This window comes from Theropithecus gelada, chromosome 12 (assembly GCF_003255815.1).
Source record: "Theropithecus gelada isolate Dixy chromosome 12, Tgel_1.0, whole genome shotgun sequence".
NCBI classification, from domain to species: Eukaryota; Metazoa; Chordata; class Mammalia; order Primates; family Cercopithecidae; genus Theropithecus; species Theropithecus gelada.
In genome coordinates, this window is record NC_037680.1 from 33,973,169 (window position 1) to 33,994,401 (window position 21,233).

Sequence of the window (21,233 nt, forward strand, 5' to 3'; positions counted from 1 at the left end):
TTGACATAAATCCCACCTGATCATTATATGTTATCTTTTTGATGTGCTGTTAGATTCAGTTTGTTAGTATTTTGTGAAGGATTTTTGCATCTTTGTCCATCAGAGATATTGGCGTGTAGATTTCTTTTTTGGTTGTGTCATTGTCTAGGACTATCAGGGTATTGCTGGCCTTAAAAAATGAGTTTAGGAGAATTTCCTGCTCTTCAATTTTTTCTAATAGTTTTAGGATAATTGGTATTAGACCTTCTTTATATGTTTGGTAGAATTCCACAGTGAATACATCTAGTCCTGAGCTTTTTCTCGCTAGAAGACTTGTCATTAGGACTCAGTCTCACTACTAGTTATTGGTCTGTTCAGGTTTTCTATTTCTTTCTGATTCAATCTTGGTAGGCTGTATGTTTCCAGGAATTTATCCGTTTCCTCTATGTTTTTCAATTTGTTACTTTATAGTTGTTCATAACGGTCTCTGATGGTCTTTTGTATTTTTGTGGTATCAATTATAGTATCTCCTTTTTCACTTCTGATTTTATTTGTGTCTTCTCTCTTTTTTTTTTTTTAGTCTAGTTAACAGTTTATCACTTTTGTTTATCTTTTCAAAGAGCCAATTTTTCATCTCATTGATTCTTTGAATTTTTTGTTGTTGTTGTTATTTAGTTCATTTAGTTCTGCTGTGATCTTTATTATTTCTTTTCTTCTGGTAATCTGGGGTATGGTTTGCTTTTGAGGTTCATTGAGGTGCCTTATTAAGTTATTTGAAATCAGGTGTGGTTTTTTTAGTGTGGGCATTTATTGCTATTTAGTGTGGGTATATAGTGCTAACTTCTCTATTAGCACTGCTTTTGCTATATCCCACAGGTTTTGATATGCTGTGTTTCCATTTTCATTGGTTTCAAAACTTTTTTTAAAATTTCCATCTTTATTTCTTCCTTGACTCAATGGTTGTTTAGGGGCATGTTGTTTAATTCCCATGAATTTGTATAGTTTCCAAATTTCCTCTTGGTATTGATTTCTAGTTTTATTCCACTGTGATCTGAGAAGATATTTGATATAATTTTAATTTTATAAAATTTGTTGAGGCTTGTTTTGCAACCTAACACATGATCTCTCCTGAAGAATGTTCCATATGTTGATGCAGAGGATGAATATTCTGCAGTTGTTGGATAGAATGCTCTGTATATGTTTGTTAGGTCCATTTGGCCTAAGGTCCAGTTTAAATCCAATGTTGCTTTGTTCATTTTCTGTCTAGATAAACTGTCTAATGCTGAAAGTGGGATGTTGAAGTCTCTCACTATTATTGCATTGCAGTCTCATTCTTTCTCTAGAACTAGTAATATCTGCTTCATGAATCGAGGTACATACGTACTTAGAATTGTTATCTCTGCTTGCTATGTAACAACATTCTTTGTCTTCCTTTTTACTGTTCTTGATTTAAGGTCTCTATTATCTGATACAAGCATAATGACTCCTGTTCACTTTTGGTTTCTATTTGTGTGAAATATCTTTTTTCATCCCTTTACTTTCAGTGTATGTGTCTTTACCGGTAAAGTGCATTTCTTGTAGGCAGTGTATAGTTGGATAATTTTTTGTATCTATTCAGCCAGTCTATATGTTTCAAGTAGAGAATTTAATCCATTTCTATTCACGGTCATTATTGATATGTGAGGTTTTGTTCCTGTCATATCGTTAACTGTTTTCTAGTTGTTTATAAATTCTTTGTTCCTTTCTTTTTCTCTTAATATTTGTCCTTGTGGTTTAGTGGTTCTGTAGTGGTCCTATTTGAGTTATTTCTCTTCCAAATATGTGTGTGTTTGTCATGTCAGTGAGTTTTATACTTTCATGTGTTTTCATGATGGTAATCTTTTTCATGATGGTTGTCTTTTTGCTTCCAGGTTTAGGACTCCCTTGAGCATTTCTTATAGTGGCGATCAATTCCCTCAGCATTTGCTTGTCTAAGAAACACGTTATTTCTCCTTCATTTATGAAGGATATTCTCACTGGATATAGTTTTCTTGTGTATCACTTTTCTCCTTTCAGCATTTTAAATATATCATTCCATTCTCTTATGGCCTATAAGGTTTTTGTTGAGAATTCAGCCTTTAAAAAGATGGGAGTTCCTTTATAGGTTATGACATACTTTTGCTGTTTCTAGAATTCTCTTTTCTCTTTGACTTTAGACAGCTTGATAATAATGTACCATGAAGAAGACGTTTTTGAATTGTATCTGTTTGGGGATCATTGGGCCCTGTATTTGAATGTCTAAATCTCTTGCTAGAGCTGGGAAAGTTTTCATCTATTACTTCACTGGATAGGTTTTTAAACCCTTTTGGTGTCTCTTTGCCTTCTGGGATACTAATAATTTGTATATTTGGTCCCTTTATTGTGTCCCATATATTATGAAGATTTCGTTCATTCTTTTTTATTATTTTATATTTGTTTCTTTCTGACCAGACTTTTTTGAAAGACCTGTATTCAAGTTCTGAGATTATTTTTTCTGCTTGATCTAGCCTTTTGTTGAAGCTTTCAAATGTATGTTGTACTTCATTCAGTAAATTCCTCAGTTCCAGGATTTATTATTATATCTTTGGTAAATTTCTCATTCATATCCTGAATTGTTTTACTGATTTCTTCGCACTATTTTTCAAAGTTCTGTTGTATCTCACTGAGATTCTTTAAACTCAACAATTTGATTTCTTATCTGGGATCTGTAGAATTCCTTTTAGATTGGGATATATTGCTAGATAATTATTATGTTCCCTCGAAGGTGTCATATGTCCTTGCTTTTTAATGTTTCTTGTGTTCTTACATTGATATCTGCACATCTGATTTAACAGTTACTTCTTCCAATTTTTCAAATTTCCTTTTGTAGGAGAGGACTTTTTCCTAAAGATGTATCTATGGCATTGGTTGGGTAGGACCCTTCCTCTTTGATTTTGGGTGCATGCAGTAGTGTAGTCTCTGTATGACTTTTTTGTGGTAAATAGCATCAGTGGTATCTATGATTTCCTCAGTGAGTTACAGTATGGTTATGAGTAGAGGCTGTGGTGAAGTTGTGCTGATGACAGGAATTCCAGGTGGGCCAGTCTTTAGGCACGAGTGGTGGCAGCAGTGGGCTGAGCGTGCCTGTTGTTAGACTCCAGGGTGGCATATGTTTACTGTGATGTTAGTGGGTCCAGATGGGTCCATTCCTGGGCCTCCGGTAGCTGCTTGGGATGCTAGCAGGTGGGTGGGTGGGTTCTTGGGCCCCTGGGCAATAGGCTTGTTGTGGGCAATGGCAATAGCAGTTGTGGGACAACTTTCTGGATCCTGAGCAGTGTGTGCTGGTGTTGGCAGTATCTGTGATGGGCTGGGTAGGCCAGTCCCCAGGCTCCTAGGTGGCATGTGTGGGTGTATTTTGTCAGGGGTGTTGACAGCAAGCTGGGTGGGCCAGCTCTTCAACTTCCTGAGGGAAGTGCACACATGCCAGAGGTGGTGAAATGGGCAGGGTGATCCCCAGGTTCTCAGGCAGAATGCTTGGGCTCTGTGGATGCAGTGCCAGGGTGGACAGGTCTGACCTTGGTCCCCTGGTGATATGCAGGGCATGGGCTGTAGTAGACAAGGTGAGGTAATCTGTGGTGAAGGGTGTGGAGAACACGACTCCAGGACTCATTCTAGAGCACAGCATTCACGCTTTTGGGATACATGGAGCTGCTTTTAGCAGTCCCCTGTGGTTAGCTCTCGGGGTCTGAGAAGTGCACACTTTGTCTCTGGCAATAGCAGTGGCCAGAGAAATGTGTGGGGAGCCTGTATTCAGGCCACACACTAGAGTGCAGAGGCTGTGCTCCTGGTGTGGGCAGAGTTGGTGACCACAATCCCAAACACGGAGCTCTTAGGTTCTAGGTAGCACTTACTTCAGCTCCTGGCTGCAGGAGTGACTGCAATGTTTTGGGGGTTAGTGGGAGGGATCCTGCCCTCCTTGCATGGGCCCCAAAACAGAGGCTACATTGAGAGTGGGGGCTCAGTCACCACTCACAGCCCCAGATAGGCAGCTCCAGACAGGCAGCCCACTCCAGCCTCTGGCAGCACAAGGGCAGCTGTGGTGCAGTGGTATGAGTGAGGGACAGGATCCCACTTTTCTATGTGCTAGCCTGAGCACAAGGGCTACACTGCCAGCGGGAACAGGGTTGCTACTCCCAGACCATCAGCGCTCAGGCTCACCCACCTCAGGTCCCGGTGGCAGCAACTGCTGCAGAAGTGTGTGGAGTTGGAACGGGTCCCACTCTCTGATTGCAAGCTCAATAACAGAGTCCATGCCACTGCTGGGGACAGGGTTACTTCTCACTGCCCCAGACAGGGAACTTTCAGGCTCTGGAAAGTATACACTCCGGTTTCCTTTGTCCCAGGAGCCACCTCCTTGGTGTGCTGCACAGTTCCTTCCCCAGAGAGTAGTACTCCATGTGGACTAGAGTACTAAGGACCACACAACACCTTTGGGTCCAGCCAGCACTGTGCCACTGTAGCCCTCTAGCTAGACACTGGGGAATGTCAGTGGAGGCTTCCAGAATGTAGAACTATAGGGCCTATGGTTACCAGGGCAGGATGAATCCAACTGACAGCAGAACTCTCACAATTATGCTGTTTTACAGCTGCTTAGGTCTCAGGGAGGTGTGTGACCCAGTACAAGTTCCCTGTCTAGTGTAATGTCCCCGCAGAGTCTCTAGATCATTGTCCATGTTAGTCTAAGGGTTCATACAGGTAGAGGAGCTCTCCCATGGCAACAGTCTAGTGGGAATGTGGACTGCTAAGGGTCTCTCACTTACCCATTCCCTGCAATAGGAAGCCCCTCTGGGCTCCCAGTCAATCTCAACCACTGGCTGCTCACTTCCTTTTTCTTCCTTGTCTCGGTTGTTTCCTGACTTTTCTGTTGATCTCCAGTGATCTCTCCTAGATGTTCTATTCAAGATGTGATTATCTCTTTGCAATTTTGGTTCTTCTTTCTGGGGAGGGTGAGTGTCTAATGTCCCTAGTCAGCCATCTTAACACCTCTATACTTTAAATAATCTCTAGATTACTTGTAATACCTAATGCTACATAGTTTTAATACTGTATTGGGTTTTTACTTGCATTATTTTTATTGCTGTATTGTTAATTTTTGTTGGTTTTTTTCCCCAAATATTTTCAATCTGCAGTTGATTGAATCTGCAGATGTGAAACCCACAGATATGGAGGGCCAACTGTATAGGATTTCATTCATTTAGGTTTACTTTAAATTATTTCAACTGTGTTTTATAGTTGAGTGTTGTCATCTTGTTTTAAATGCATCTGCTGATATTGTCATATGGTTTCTCTTCAGTCTGCTGAAATGGTAAATGGAAATATCAGATTTTTGAATATTTAACTAGCCTTGCATTCCTAGGACAAACTCCACAAGAAAATAATATATTATCCTGTTGTTATATTTTTGTTCAATTTGATAACATTTTGTTGAGGATTTTTGCATCTCTATGAGAGATACTGGTCTGTAGTTTTCTTTCATTGTGATGTCTTTACCTAGTTTAGCTTTCAGTGTATACTGGTTCCATAAAATGAACTGACAGATGTTCCCTCCACTTGCACATTCTGGAAGTTTATGTAGAATAGACATTATTTCTTCCTAAAAATTTTGATATAATTCACCAGTGAAGTCATGTGAGATTAGAGACATTTTTGTTGGAAGTTTTCAAGCTTTGCTGCATAATGAACATCTTTAATCTCTTTAGGACTATTCAGGTTATCTATTATTTCTTGATTAGTCTTTGGAAGTTTATATCTTTCAAGGAATTTGCTCATTTTACCTAAATATTTTAATTGTGAATAAAATGCAATATTCTTTTATTTTTAGTTTTATGTCTGTAGGGTGGAGAGCAATGTCCTTCTTTCATTTATAACATCAGTAATTTGTGTATTCCCTCTATTTTCTTTGTAAATCTAGCTAAGGTGAACCACTTTGACCTATGAGTATTTAGAAGTTTGTTACTTAATAAGTTCCTGTTGTTGATTTCTAGTTTGTTTCCATTATATTCAGAGAACATATTCTGCATACTTTAATTTTTAAAAAATTTATTAGGTTTGTTCTATGCCCCCACAATATGGTCTATCTTGGCTAATATTCTACATGCACTTTAAAATATGTGTATTCTGCTGTTAGTTGGAATGTTACATAAATGTCAATTAGATCAAGTTAGTTAAAATTATTTTTTAGATTTTGTATATCCTTACTAAAGTTTGGTTTACTTATTCTATTAGATATGAGAGAGGAGTTTGAAGACTCAAAATATAATTAAAGATGTGTCTATTTCCCTTTCAGTTCTATCTGTTGTTGTTTCATGCATTTTGAAGCTCTTTGGCTAGAAGCATACACAACATTATGATATCTTGTCAGTGAAGTGATATCTCTATCACTATGTAATATCCCTGGCAGCATCTTATCTTTTGATGTCTATTTTGTTTGTTATTAATATAGCCACCCCAGCTTTCTTATAATTAGTGTTTGTATAATTTTTTCCATAGTTTTACTTTCAATCTATTTGTCTCTTTATATTTAAAGTGCATTTCATATATTAAAGTGGATTTCTTATGATAGCATATAGATCTTGCTTTTTTACCCAGTCTGACAATCTCAGTCTTCTCATCAATATACTTAAACCATTTACATTTAATGCAACTATTGGTATAACTGAATTGAAATCTACCATATTGTTCATTGTTTTCTCTTCATTGTTTTTGATCCCTTGGATATTTTATCTTCATGCTTTTGGATTAATTGAATGTTTTTATTCCATTTTATTTACATTATTAGCTTATTCTTTTTACCATTTTAAAAATATTTTTGAGAGATGTCTTTGCAGCTGGGCACAGTGGTTCATACCTATAATACTTTAGGAGGCAAAGGCAGGAGGATCACTTGAGGCCAGGAGTTTAAGACCAGCCTGAGCACTGTAGTGACACCCTATCTCTACAAGTAACAATCACATGAAAAAAAATACACAAAAAAGTAACCAGGCGAGATGCATGCTTCTGAGTTTCTGTGGGTTTTGTCTGTTTGTTTTGAGACAGGATTTCACTTTGTCAGCCAGGTTGGAGTACAGTGACATGATCATAGCTCACTGCAGCCTTGACCTCCAGAGCTTAAGCAATCCCTCCCACCTCAGCCTCCCCAGTATCTGGGACTACAGGTGTCTACAACCATACGTGGCTAATGTTTTTCATTTTTTGTAAAGACAGGGTCTTGCTATGTTGCCTAGGTTGGTCTCAAACTCCTAGGCACAAGTAATCCTTCCACCTTGGTCTCCTAAAGTGCTGGGATTACATAAGTTCTTATTTATTGGAAAATGTATATTTCTCTTTCAGTAAAAAAAAAAAAAAAAAAAAACTTCATGTAGTATGGAATATTGGGTTGGCAATTTTTTACTCACTGCATTTAAAGGTGTCACTTTATTGCATTATGGCTGTTCTTGTAAAAATACTAAAAATTTAAAAAATAAAATCACTTCATTGGTTTGTGTTTTGCAGTTTCTGCTAAGAAGTCTGCTGCAATTCTTAACTTTGCTCCTCTTTATGTAAGAGGTATTTTTTAATGCAAGCTGCCTTCAAGATTTTCTGTTCATCTTTGAATGTCATCAGTTAGAATGTGATGGATGTTGTCTATTGATGTAAGGTTTGGAAGTAGAGCAATTTGTCTGGATTGGGCTCTCCAAGCTTCTGTGCTTGGTGGTTTGATGTCTTTCATTATATCTGGAAATTATTAACCAACATCTCTTCAACTATTTCTTTTGTCCCATTCTCCCTTTTTTTCCTTCTAGCATTCCATTTACACATATGTTAATATATTACTTGATATTACCCTATACCTCTTGGATGCTCTATTGAGTCTTTTTGCTCCTCCCTCTTTATTACCTTTGGACACTTCCCTCTTTAGTGTAATGGCTTTAAACAAGTATAAGTACACTATTATAAGGTAATTTCTAGTGATCCATTTTCAAATTTATGATTCTTTCTTTGGCTGTCTCAGGTCAATTGATGAGCACACCAAAGGCATTCTTCATTTGTTTTTCATATTTAGCCTTTCCTTTTGACATTTTCTTACACTCTCTACCCTTCTAATGAAATGCTACATCTGTTCAGGCATATTTTCCACCTTTTCCACTACAGCTTTTAATCATAGTTATTTTAAATTTCTTGCCTAATAGTTCTAAAATCTGCATCATATCTAAATCAGGTTCTATTGAGTGCTCTGTCACTTGTGAGTAGGGTTTTTTCTTAAGTATCTCCTCATTATTATTGGTTGCTATAAATATAATTATACTATTGGTAAATTTAATCATACTATCATAAGGTCTTTACACTAAACCTGGAGGTGTCAGGGTAAAGAGAGAAGCATGAAGTAAGAAGATTGAAGTGTCAGATATGAAGAGTAATGAATGAAATGACACAGTATTGATTCAAAAGGAACATTAAGAAAGAATACAGTTAAACATAGAGCAACCACTTATAAATAATAATTAGAAGAGAGAGTTAAGAAAGTCAAAGTAAAATGAAATACTCAAAAAATTACTAGTCAAACAGAGGGCAAAAAAAGAGGAACAGCAGAATGATAAAAAGAAAAATAAATAGGCTACAAATTACTATACTAATTGTTAATGAACTAAACACCTTAATTACTGTCCAAGTGTTAAAAGGTAAAAGTTAAGAACTAACTATATGCTGTGTACAAAGGCTGCACTTTTGTTATAAAGAAGCTGATAGAAAGTAAAGGAAAGGGAAAAAATACACGCAAATACTAAACATAAGAAAACTGGCATGGTTATATTACTATTAGAGAAGATTTCAAGACAAACAGTATTACTGAGATAAAGAGGGACATCTTTTATTAATGAAATAGTCATTGCATCAGGAAGGCATGGAAATTGTAAATGTGTACGTGCCTAAGTGTTTCAAAATATATAAAATAGAAACTAATGAAACTAAAGGGAGAAACAAATACATGAGTATAGCTGCACACTTATCTCAGTAAGAAATACAGATGATGAGAACAACACTATCAATAAACCTCATCTAACTGGCATCTACAAAACAATACACCCAAGAGCCAAAACTAATCTATGGTAGAATAAAGAACAGCAGATGCCTTTGGGTGTACTGCATTGAGATACGACTAGGTAGACATGAGGGAGCTCACTGTGATGATGCTTATCTTTAATACCTTAAAAAAGATTAGGTGAATGTATTTCTCAAAATTTCATGAGTACACACAAAAGACTTGTGAATGTCATTATATATAAATATTTTATCCAAAGAGAAAAGTGTTGAACTCTGTGTAATAATAGGCATGCTGAAGTATTTCAAATGAAGTATACTGCTATCTGTAATTTACTTGGAGTTACAACAGAAAATAACATATATTAATGGACAGAAGGATAGATAAATGGATACATATGTGATAAGGCAAATATGATAAAATAATGATGGTATAATACAATTGGTCAGTATATGGGTGATAACTAAAATTCTTTTAATTCTGGTGTATATTTGAAGTTTAAAAATAAAACTTGGGAGGAAAAGTAAAGCAAAATCAAACTTTCCCCAAACAAAAATGAATTAGAATGTGTTGCTATCAGAACTGAACTACAAAAATTGAAGGAAGATCTTCAGGCTGAAAGAAAATGACAACAGATATAAACTTGGATTTATACCAAGTAATGAAGAGTACTAAAAGTGATAAATAGGTGGGTAAATGTAAAATAATACATTCATTTTTAAAACTTCTTTAAAGGTAACTAAATACTTAAAGCCAAAATAATAACTCTAAGTTTCAAGGTTTATAAAATATTTAGAAGTAAAACATATGAGATTAATAGCACAAAAGACAAAGAGAGGGAAATGGAGGCATATGATGGTAAGGTTCTTAAATAAACTATGGTAATCAAAGGTATTATAAATTTTGGAACAATCACCAAAAATAAAGAGGCATAGCTTAGAAACTAATAGTGAAAATAATATATAAAGCTAATATTTAGTCAATTTAACCAAATGAAGGCAAAAGGAGGAAATGAAAGAGGATATATAAAAAAAAGATGACAGATTTATTACATACAACCATATTGGTAAATACATTAAGTGTATATGTTGTAAATGCTCCAGTTAAAAGACAAGTATGCAAGACAGGATCAAAAAAAGCAGGACCCAAACATATGCTCTCTATATAAGAAACACAATTTAAATATAAAGATATATATGAGTTAAGCATAAGAGAATGGAAAATTTATAACGCAGACATTCAGTACAAGAAAACTGGAATAACAGAGTAACTATATCAATAGTTTTAAAAAGTAGATATATAAATATTAACCATAAGAAAGGTGGGATGGTTATATTAATATCAACAGAGTGGACCTCAAGGCAAAGCATATTGCCAGTAATAAAGATAAGCATGTCATAAAAACAAATATTACCAAGGATAAAGTAGGAGTTTTCCCAATCATAAGTATGAATCAAGAGGACATAATAATTCTAATTGTGTATGTACCTAAAAACAAAATTTTCAAATATAGGAAGCAACAATTAGAAAAAAACAAAAAAAAAGGAAATACATAAATCCACAAGTAAATTAGAGATGTCAACAATCCTTTCTCAATAGCTGGTGAAACAAGAAGACAGAATTAGTAAAGATAGAAAAGACTTCAATAACACTGTCTAGCAACTTGACCTAAATGACACTTACAGAACACTCCACTCATCCAAAGGGAATACATAGCATTTTCAAGTACATATGGAGTATTCACAAGGTCAGACATATGCCAGGCTATAAAACAAATACAAATGAATTCAAAATAAATGAAATCATACAGATTACCTTATTTCATCCCAAATGGATTTAAAGTAGAATTCTATATGAAAAAAAACTCTGAAAAGTACTAAAATATTTGGCAGTTAAATAACAGACATCCAAATAACACACAGGCGGCTCCAAAAAATTACAAAGGAAACTAGGAAGTATTTTTAATTCAGTATGAATAAAAACACAATATCACAATTTCTGGATGAGCTGAAGCAGTTGCTGAGAAGGAAACTTAGAAGTTAAATACTTATATTAGAAAAGAAGAGAGGTCTTAAATTAATAATTTAATATGGGTCAGCAAACTGTGGCCCACTGACTATAAATAAGGTTTTATTGAAATGCAGCAACACCTATCTGTTTATGTATTGTCCATGGCTGCTTTCATACTACAAAGGCAGGGTTAAGTGGATGCAACAGTGACTATTCGTTTCACAAGCCTAAAACAGGATAAACTTTGACCCTTTGAGAAAATGTTGCCAACACTTGGTATAATGTACCCGCTAAAGAACCTGGAATAAAAAGCAATAAATTAAACCTAAAGAAAGTAGATGAAGAAAATAATAAAGAGAAGAAAATAACTGAAAACAAATAGAGAAAATAAATAAAACCAAAAGCTATTTATTTGCAAGAAATCAATAAAATTGATAAACCTCCAGCTAGACTCATCACGGTAAAAGGAGAGAAAATTCAAATTCCCTATGTCAGAAATATTAAAGGGGCCATCACTACAAATCTTATAAATATTAAAAGGATAATAAGGAAATATGGCAAAAAAAAAAACCTTCATGGTAATGGCAATATCCAAAACATAGTTGAGTACAAGCCATTCTGGGGAACATCATCTTGATGTGGCACAATAACTCTCTATACTTCTAAAGGAGTCCAGTTGTTTTAATGAAGTCAACTTTCTTCTCTCTACAAAAGGGAATGCCTTTTAATATAACATAGCTAAAGAGTAGCTGCAGGAAATAAATATTTTCAAAAAGAGTTTCATTCAGTTACACATTTATTATTCTATAAGGAATCTTCTGCTAATTATATAATTATTCTGTATTCAACCTGTCAAGTTTTGTGTAATGTCTATTTTCTGGAAATACAAATGACAGATTGCAAGTAGAATTTAAGTGAGAATGCAATCTCACCATGACTATCAGAGCAGGCAAATGTCCACAGAGTAGAATTTTTACTCTTGGAGAATGAAAATGGGGATGATAGAGAAAAAAAAATACACTTCCAGGGGAGTAGGCCAGGAAAATGTCATCAGATAAAGTTGTGAGACGTGATTAGTTAATACTGTTAAATATATTTTGGCTGTGTTGTAAAACAATCTTTTTTTTTAAAGCTGAATTAATCTGGATTACCAGTTTCTGAATTAACATCGCTTGGATATGTATGCATTTAAAAAAACTAAATATTTGTTGTTTTTAATTATTATTTTTAATTGACACATAATTGTATATATTTATGGGATACAATGTGATGTTTTGATACATGTATACAATGTCCAATGATCACATCAGGAGAATTAGCATATCCACCACCTCAAACATTTATCATTTCTTTATGTTGAGAACATTCAAAATCTGGTCTTCTAGCTATTTGAACACATCCACATCCTGAAGAATTAGATTTTTTTCCAGTCCTGTTTTTGATCATAGAGTCTTTATTTCAGTCAATTATGGAGTTGCACAAAAAAAGGTATAAGGTGCTTAATCAACATACAGAGATGTAGCATCCATCCCTGTCTTTTTACTAACCATGAGATAAGAAAGACAAAATAGATTGGGAGAAAATGTGTGTTTCACTTTCAAAATGGGAGCATCCTAATGATTTTCTTGAAGTGAAAAGTTTAATGAAAAAGTGGATTGATCTAATTTGGGATGTTTAAGTCATTGGCAAATTTAAATTGTTTTAAAAAAATAATAATAAGCCAAGCTCTTGAGTCATACTGAGTGATTCACCCATGAATTCTTGAGATTAATTTAAAACAGCTCCAAAGAAACAGTATCTTTGCATGCCTACTCTCTAAAAGACAGAAGAGAACAACAGAAAGGAGAAGTTATTCCAGAGGGAAAAAAGTGAAGAATCAGGACAGAGTAGGTCCGTGTTAGCCTGGCTGGCCAATCAGAGTAGTGAATTCAAGGGGCACAGGATGAGGCAACGGTAGGCCCTGAGAAGTAGCCAAGTGCTGGCTTCTATGGAAATAAGGTCTTCCTTGTCTGTTTCATACTCCCACTCACCTCCTCCATCCTTTTACTTTCTACTGGATCCCTAAGTAGGAGGAGTAGTGATTTGTATTGTTCGGGTTTCAGGGAACCAAGTGGCCCACATGCTTTAGGGATCCAACTTTCAAATAACAAGAAAAACACGGGGCTCATGGTCATGGCCATGTCTCCCATCTTTTCCACAGCAAGTGTGGGAAAGGTACAACCTGCTTCCTTGGTAGAAGAGATCCCGCCACCTCTTTCTAGACTTTCTACTTTTTCCCTCACTTAACAGTTGCCCCTGAAATTATTGCCTGGAACTCCTGCTCGAGTTTCCATGAGAGCTGAACTAATGTGAGGTATTGTAAATAGAGGTCCCTTTCTCCACAACCTCTATGGCTTCATTTTGCCAGGACTGAATAGCCTTTCAGTGGTTTCCTGGAGTTAGGATCCAGGGTTCGGGTTTATCACAGCTCCCCTGCCTTTATGCTTGGGCTCTTTAGTTGTTGAAAAGAAGAGTGTATTCAAGTTTGCCATGCTACTGGGTGCAAAAGCTCCAGGTAATAAGAAAAAGTTACTTTGCCTTGTTTCACCTCCTTTTTCTAGATGTCACCTCTTAAATGAAGATGAGACTCAGAAGATCGTGTTTGGGTATTCCTAGGTCCCATTAGCAAAAGAGTCATTTCTGTATCATTTATGAACATACCGCAATTTCTTAAACATACTACCCCAATTTCTTAAACAATGTAAGGATAAATCTTGAGATTTTGACTATTGACTGTGAAAAATGTATGACCTAGAAGACCAAAGCAATGGAACACCAAGAAGAAACCTCACAGATACAAATGATAAGGTGTAACTAATGACATTCTTCACAGAAATAGAAAAAAAAAATCCTAAAATATATATGGAACCACAAGAGGCCCAGCATAGCCAAAGCTATCCTAAGGAAAAAGGACAAAACTCGAAGAATCACATTATCTGACTTCAAATTATACTAGAGAGCTACAGCAACCAAAACAGCATGATACTGACATAAAAACAGACACATAGACCAATGGAACAGAATAGAGAACCCGGAAACAAATCCACCCACCTATAGTGAACTCATCTTTGACACAGGTGCCAAGAACATACACTGGGGAAAGGATAGTCTCTTCAATAAATGGTCCTGGGAAAACTGGATGTCCATATGCAGAAGAATGTAACTAGACCCCTATCTCTTACAAAAAAAATCAAATCAAAACGGATTAAAGACCTCAAACTATGAAACTACTACAAGAAAATATTGGGGAAAATCTCCAGGACATTGGTTTGTGCAAAAATTTCCTGAGTAATATCCCACAAGCACAGACACCCAAAGGAAACATGCACAAATGGGATCATATCAACTTAAAAAGCTTCTGCACAGTAAAGGATACAATCAACAAAGTGAAAAGACAATCCACAGAATGGGAGAAAATATTTGCAAACTACCTCCCTCATGAGGAATTAATATCCAGAATATATAAGGAGTTAAAACAACTCTGTAGGGAAAAAAAATCTAATAATCCCATTTTTAAAAAGGGCAAAAGATTTGAGTAGCCATTTCTCAAAAGATGACATACAAATGGCAAACAGCACATGAAAAGGTGCTCAACATCACTGATCATCAAAGAAATGCAAATAAAAACTACAAAGATATCATCTCGCCCCAGTTAAAATGGCTTACATTCCAAAGACAGGCAATAATGAATGCTGGCAAGGATGTGGAGAAAAGGGAACACTTGTACACTGTTGGCAGGATTGTAAATTAGTACAACCACTAAGAAGAACCCTTTGGAGGTTCCTCAGAAAATTAAAACTTGAGCTACCATATGATCCAGCAATCCCACTGATGGATATAACCCAAAAGAAAGAAAATCAGTATATGGAAGAGATCTGCACTTCCATGTTTGTTGCAGCACTGTTTACAATAGCCAAGATTTGGAAGCAACCTGAGTGTCCATCAACAGATGAATGCATAATGAAAATGTGGTACATATACACAATGGAGAACTATTCAGCCATAAAAAGAATGAGATCCAGTCATTTGCAACAACATGGATGGAAGTGGAGATCATTATGTTAACTGAAATAAGCCAGGAACAGAACGATAAGCATCACCTGTTCTCACTTATTTGTGGGATCTTAAAATCAAGAAAATTAGACTCATGGTCAGAGAGAGTAAAAGAACTGTTATCAGAGGCTGGGAAGGGTAGCAGGGGGTTGGCATGGAGGTGGGGACAGTTAATGGTACAAAAATAAAGAAAAAATGAATAGGACTTACTACTTGATAGCACAATAGGGTGGCTATAGTCAGTAATAACTTAATTGCATATTTTAAAATAAAGCATGTAATTGGATTGTTCGTAAGTCAAAGGATAAAATGTTTGAGGGGATGGATACCCTATTTTCCATGACGTGCTTATTTCACACTGCATGCCTGTATCAAAACATGTCATGTACCCCATACATATATATACCTACAATGTACCCACAAAATGTTTTTAAATAATTTAAAATTGTTTAATGATAAGGTATAATACATAGTACACTCCTTATGCTTATAATTTTTCCTTTGTTTTGTTCTGTTTACGAATCATACTTGAAAATTCTCTTGTTCTATTATTTATTAAAATAAACTCTTCATATACATGTTGACATAATCTGTTTGAGCTTTGTAATGATCCACGCCTGCAGTTGTCCATTTAGAGGACACTACAGATCTCAAATTGAAGATAACATTAATCATTTGGTAGCCACATTTACAGGTCAAGACTAAGCTAGCGCAGGAACTAAACAGCTTCAAGATGATATTTATGTATCCAAGCCCCTTCCCCCAAAAACATGTCATTGCTCTCTTAGGAACATGCTCTAAAACTTCAAACTACATTGGAGTAACAGGTCCCATAGGGCTCAGCAGCCTCCCTATTCCTGCCTCTATCCAATCTCCTCTCCTCTTAACCTTATTTATGGCAAGAGATGCAAGTACTGCCAAGAAAATTACAACAAAGTGGGTCTTGGCCATTGCCTGAAAGCATTTCCCCTAAAAGAGAAACATGAAAGTTTATTCAAAAGGAAACTACTCCAAAACTGCATCTGAAAATAACCAGTTTCAAAATACAGCAAACTTGGGAAAAACCAACTGCTTTCATGCAACAATCAAGGGAATCAAGAGTTATTCTTGTTTTTTTCACCCATATTTTCATCTCTAGATACTCATGTAGGATTAGGAAAAGCTAGGCAGCCTTTCAGGTTCACACAGAAGAGAGATATCCTGTGCAAAGAGTTGGGAGTGACACATCCAGAGACGCATATGAAGACAGTAACAGAGCTAGAACAGGAGAGGTTTTTAGAGATGAGGGCTAGAAAATAGGTCTTCACTTCTCTTTTTAATAAAAGAGCCAGAAATATATGCATCAGCAACAGTTTATCTCACAACAGGATTTCATTTATGTTGGTTTGCAAGATAAAAGTACAGAACACCCAGTTAAATTGGAATTAAACAGCAATTAATTTTTAATATATTTGTATTCCATGTCATACTTGTGACACACTTACACTAAAGAGGTATTCATTGTTTATCTCAAATTCAATCTAACAAGGTATTCTCTGCCTTATTTGCTAACTCTGTGGCTCTATTTAATGCGTCTTTGAAAAGTTATCGGTAAATGCCCTTGGCTCTCAATTTTTTATCATCAGTCCAGATTTACCCCCTGAACTTCAGACCCAGAAAACCAGCTGCTTACTTGACATCTCCATTTCAGCATCTTAGAGGTATTTTAAACTCAACATATCCAAAACAGAGCTCCTGTATCTGTCACCACCAACCCTTCTCTCCCCACACCAGCTTTTCCTGCAGTCTGTCCCACCCCAATTAAGGGTCCATTCTTCCATTGCTTGGGTAAGTCATCCTTAGCTACTCACTTTCACAGCTCAAAGTCCTTTATTTTTTGTATGAGTTTACCAATTCAGAGGAAATCTCTAATCATAGCTTCTCCTGGGCCAGAGATGTCTTTCTTGGAACCAGGGAGCCTCTTGCCACACCTGTGTCAATCAACCAATAAATGACTATGCTTAAAGAAGGGCAAAGGTGGCAACATCTTTTGCATTTATAAACTCAGTCAGCCCTGAGCTTTCACTTTCACTTCCAGCAACACTGTGGAAAACTCTTAGTGGAAACTGCTAACTATTGTTTGCGGTGGTGGTGCAGGGGTGCAGGGGGATGGGGGGATGAATTTCATTACTTGAAACCTTCACTCTCACCCTGGTTATTAAGGAGATACTTATTCCATTTTTAGAGTAACAACATACAGCTTTCTGGACTATAATGCTTTCTGGACCAGAGGACAAAGGAGTTTCAAGAAATTAGAAGAGAATGCACAATATGTAAATCCATGAAACATCTAAATCATAGCTTCAAAGTAGAGAACTCCAGGACATTTTCTGCCACTTCTTTTTTGGGTACACATGATGAATGTTGTGAAGCCATGTCAGGTCTCTCTTATCAGACATCAAGGCATCCAGTACCTACATAATCAGAGCAACTCAGAGCAGCCTGATTTTTTCATTTCTTTTGTTTTTAGAGATGGTGCCTCACTGTCACCCAGGCTGGAGTGTAGTGGTGCGATCATGGCTCACTGCAATCTTGAACTCCTCATCTCACGCAATCCTCCTGTCTCAGCCTCCCAAGCAGCTAGGACCACAGGTGTGTGCCACCAGACCTGGCTAGTTGTTCTTAAATTTTTTGTAGAGACGGCGTCTCACTGTGTTGCCTAAGCTGGTCTTGAACTTGCTGGCCTCAAGCAATCCTCATGCCTTGGCCTCCCAAAGTACTGGGATTAGAGGCGTGAGCCACTGCACCTGGCTAGCCTGATTTTTTTTAATTCCAGTTCAGACCAATAAATAGTTTTTCTAAGTCTCCACCAGCTGTTATCTTCTGAGATTCTCAAAAAGGAGCAATGGACATCCCTAAGGTGACAACAATGTGGGGAATGAGCAACCAAAGTAAAAAAGGTTTCCTGGTTTATCATGTGTTCAGATATTTAAAGTTCTAGGCCTGCTCTGCAGAGTCAAATGAAAGGTGGTGCCTTCTGTCACACCGTTTCACTAACTATGTCCTTACATCAAGAACGACTTCTCATGTAACATTCCAACAATGGCAAGTACATGTCATAAATGGCCAATATGATTAACACTGTAATTTGTAAAAGTGATCAGGTAAAAATACAGTTGGCTAAGCATGTGATAAAACAAATTGAAAAAATGAAAAGCAAAACAAAACAACCTTGAATCTTTCTACCAATAGCCAGAGATTTTTATAAAGTTAAGAATAAATACTGTAAGTAGCAATATACATTGTTAATGTGGGACACAGAGGGGTAAAAATTTCTTAAGAAGATTTGAAAATGATTGCACCTGACATAGAAAAGGTTTTTGTAAAAATTCAACTTCAATAAATACGTCTCTACTATATTATTCCATATCATGCATTTTTCTTAGACTTCAAATTTTAAGTGAGCGACTTTGAATGGATTATCTTTTTTTATTTTTTGCATATTTCAATGTCAAAAGTTTCCACGCCTTTTCAAGAACATGAGGCATGTTGCTATGCTCAAGGTCTCTGAAATTTTCTAAAGATTCTGGATATACAACAAAATATACCCTTGAAGCTACATTAAAAAAAAATTGAATCTGTTTTTAAAATGTGTGCAGCCAAGTTATCAGCTCCTCCAAATAAAAAGAGTTGTACAGACAGCCTGCAGAGGCAGTTTCACCCCATCAAAACTGTGATATCTTAAAGACTTTTCTATGTAAATTCTATTAAATTGTCAAGAGCACTTTCAGTATCCCAAGTTAGCAGAGTTTTCACCCATTTTTTAAAGACTTTCCCATAGTTGGTTTTCTCCCACTTATAAATTTATTAACTCTAAACGCAAATATTTCACTTTATCCCATTATCTTTCTGACAGTCTTGGGCTGTTTTCCTAAAAGATAACTGAAATGCTTTAATCCTCAGATTTTGTCAATAATCAAATTTGTATTTGAATATTGTATTTAGTGATTCTCTCAGGCCATCTGAAACACTGAAATCTGTACATGACAGCAATCACATCATTCAAATCATTCTGTTGCACATGTCACTAAGAGGAAAACGACCCACCATGAATATAGCTATTAATGTCAAACAGATTGTCATCTGGGAAAACAAAATTCATCAAAATCAGCTTCGGACAAAACACAGCTCTATGGGAAAACACCATATTTTTATGTGCAAATGACTTCAATGTCTGATAGAAATTTTAAAAGAATGAGTTAGCAAAGAATCTGTTCCTCCTCTGCATAATCCAGGACAATGTAATGAAAACAGTTTTCTAGGTAAAGGGCTTTTAGTCACAGCATATTATGATTTTATCAAAGATGCATTTGCCCCACTTTCTAGTAAACATTATAAAGAAACGTCTGGCTTCTAGATTGGGTAGAGGGCTCTATTTAGCCTATCAAGGCACAGACCTGTTATAAACTCTGGGGCGCTTGCCAGAATTTTTTTCCCCAGGAACTCTGAGTAAAGATCGTACCTCGAAAGCAATGTGCGTTGCAAACCACACAGATTCAAGCTCCCACTCTCGCCTCCATAGCTTGGCATCTGCGGCTTTTGGGGTATTCCCCGCCTCCTAAAACTCAGACTAAATCACCACCTCCCACCACCACCATGCCACCATCCTTCAGCAGCTCTCAGGGGCTTAGCACAGAGCGCGTCCGACGCACACCTGCAGCCCTCCCGGTCCCTGCGGGGTGAACCCAGCTCCCAGCCATGCGCGCACCCACGAACGCTCTCCTATTTTCTCCGCTGCAAACTGCCCACAAATTAGTCACCCACCTCACCCCTACTACTTATTCCCCCACGTCCCTGCCGCCTTTTCCCTCTTCCGGTGGCTTCGTCCCCAACACACCTGTCTACCCCTACGGCTCAGACGTCAGGTGCCCACGCTGCACCCTATCCCGCGCCCCCTCAATCCGACTGGCTCTTCCCGGTCCGCCCCGAAGGTCAGTTTGCTCGGAGTACCCGCTGTCCCCCACCCCCGTGCCCACTCGCAGACCTCCCCCCAGCTCCCACCGTCGCGGACGCCGGGAGAGAAACCAGCAACGTACCTGCCGAGAGCTCGGCGGCCGCGGCGAGCAGCAGGAGAGCCTGGCGGAGCGCTGAGCGGAGCGCCCGGGTCATCGCCACCAGGCGGCCGCGCCGGGGCTGCGAGGCCCCAGAGCAGAGCGAGGCAGCCGGGGCAGCACGGCCCGCTTTGAAGTTCCCGGGCCGCGGGAGGGGAGCGCGGCACCGACACCCTTTTGAAGTGCGCGGTTGGCTCTAGTCAGTGTGGGCGCCCCCCTCCCCGGCCGCCCCCATCCCACCCCCCCCGCGGCTGGCGGTGCGCGGCGCTCCTGCCACTGGCCCCGCAGCCGGGCGGGGAGGGGGTGGTGGGGCGGGCGGCAGAGCCCGCCCCTGCCGCGCCTCCGCCCCCTGCGCCCTCTCGCAGCCGCCCGGGCCTGCTGCTGCAGGGCAGGCGGGCAAAGGCGGCCCTGTACCCAGCAGTGAGAGCCCAGAGATGGGGCGAAGAAAGAGGGGAGGTGGGGAAGCGTCGCGGAACCTCCGGGACTAGATACTGCGTTAGGGGGCTCCGCACGAGAGGGAAAGCCCCATTGAGACTTTAGGGAAACTTCAACTACGCGGCGATTGCACCCTGGTGATCCGCTCTATAGCCTCCCGCAGAAGAGCCAGCCCCCTAGCTCTCTTGACGTTTATTGTCCAGGGTCCTTAAGTCCAACCAGGCTGCGCTGTGAGAGCCCCGCGGGCTTTCTACTCGCTTGTCCCACCACTACGTCCTAGCCGTTTGCGCCTCTGGGGAAGGGCGCCCTCTCTGTTCATCCCTGGAAATGACCAGTTGTCTGACTGCCTTCTGGACCTATAAGCTTTGGTTTAACAAACTTCATCTCTTCTCGGGTGCCTTTTGGGAACTCTCCCCTCTATGAATGGCGACCAAAGTTGGACCATCTGCGCCAGGTGATGTGGCCATCTACAATGTGTGACCCAGGTCTGGTAGTAAAAGACCTCACTTATGGAAGATATTTCGGCAGCTACAATTTCAGCAATTGAAGAACTA

General features: G+C 38.2%; 1 protein-coding gene across 3 annotated transcripts in view; it reads right to left on the reverse strand.

The window, feature by feature from the left end:
- Window positions 1–20,544, reverse strand: part of ACVR1C (activin A receptor type 1C) — a 93,512-nt gene extending 72,968 nt beyond the window's left edge. For all 3 annotated transcript variants that reach the window (XM_025404764.1, XM_025404763.1, XM_025404761.1), the window contains exon 1: window positions 20,230–20,544. In XM_025404764.1, the coding sequence (XP_025260549.1) occupies window positions 20,230–20,302 (73 nt within the window). In that variant the 5' untranslated portion in view covers window positions 20,303–20,544. The remainder of the gene's footprint in view (window positions 1–20,229) is intronic.
- Window positions 20,545–21,233: the final 689 nt, after the last annotated feature.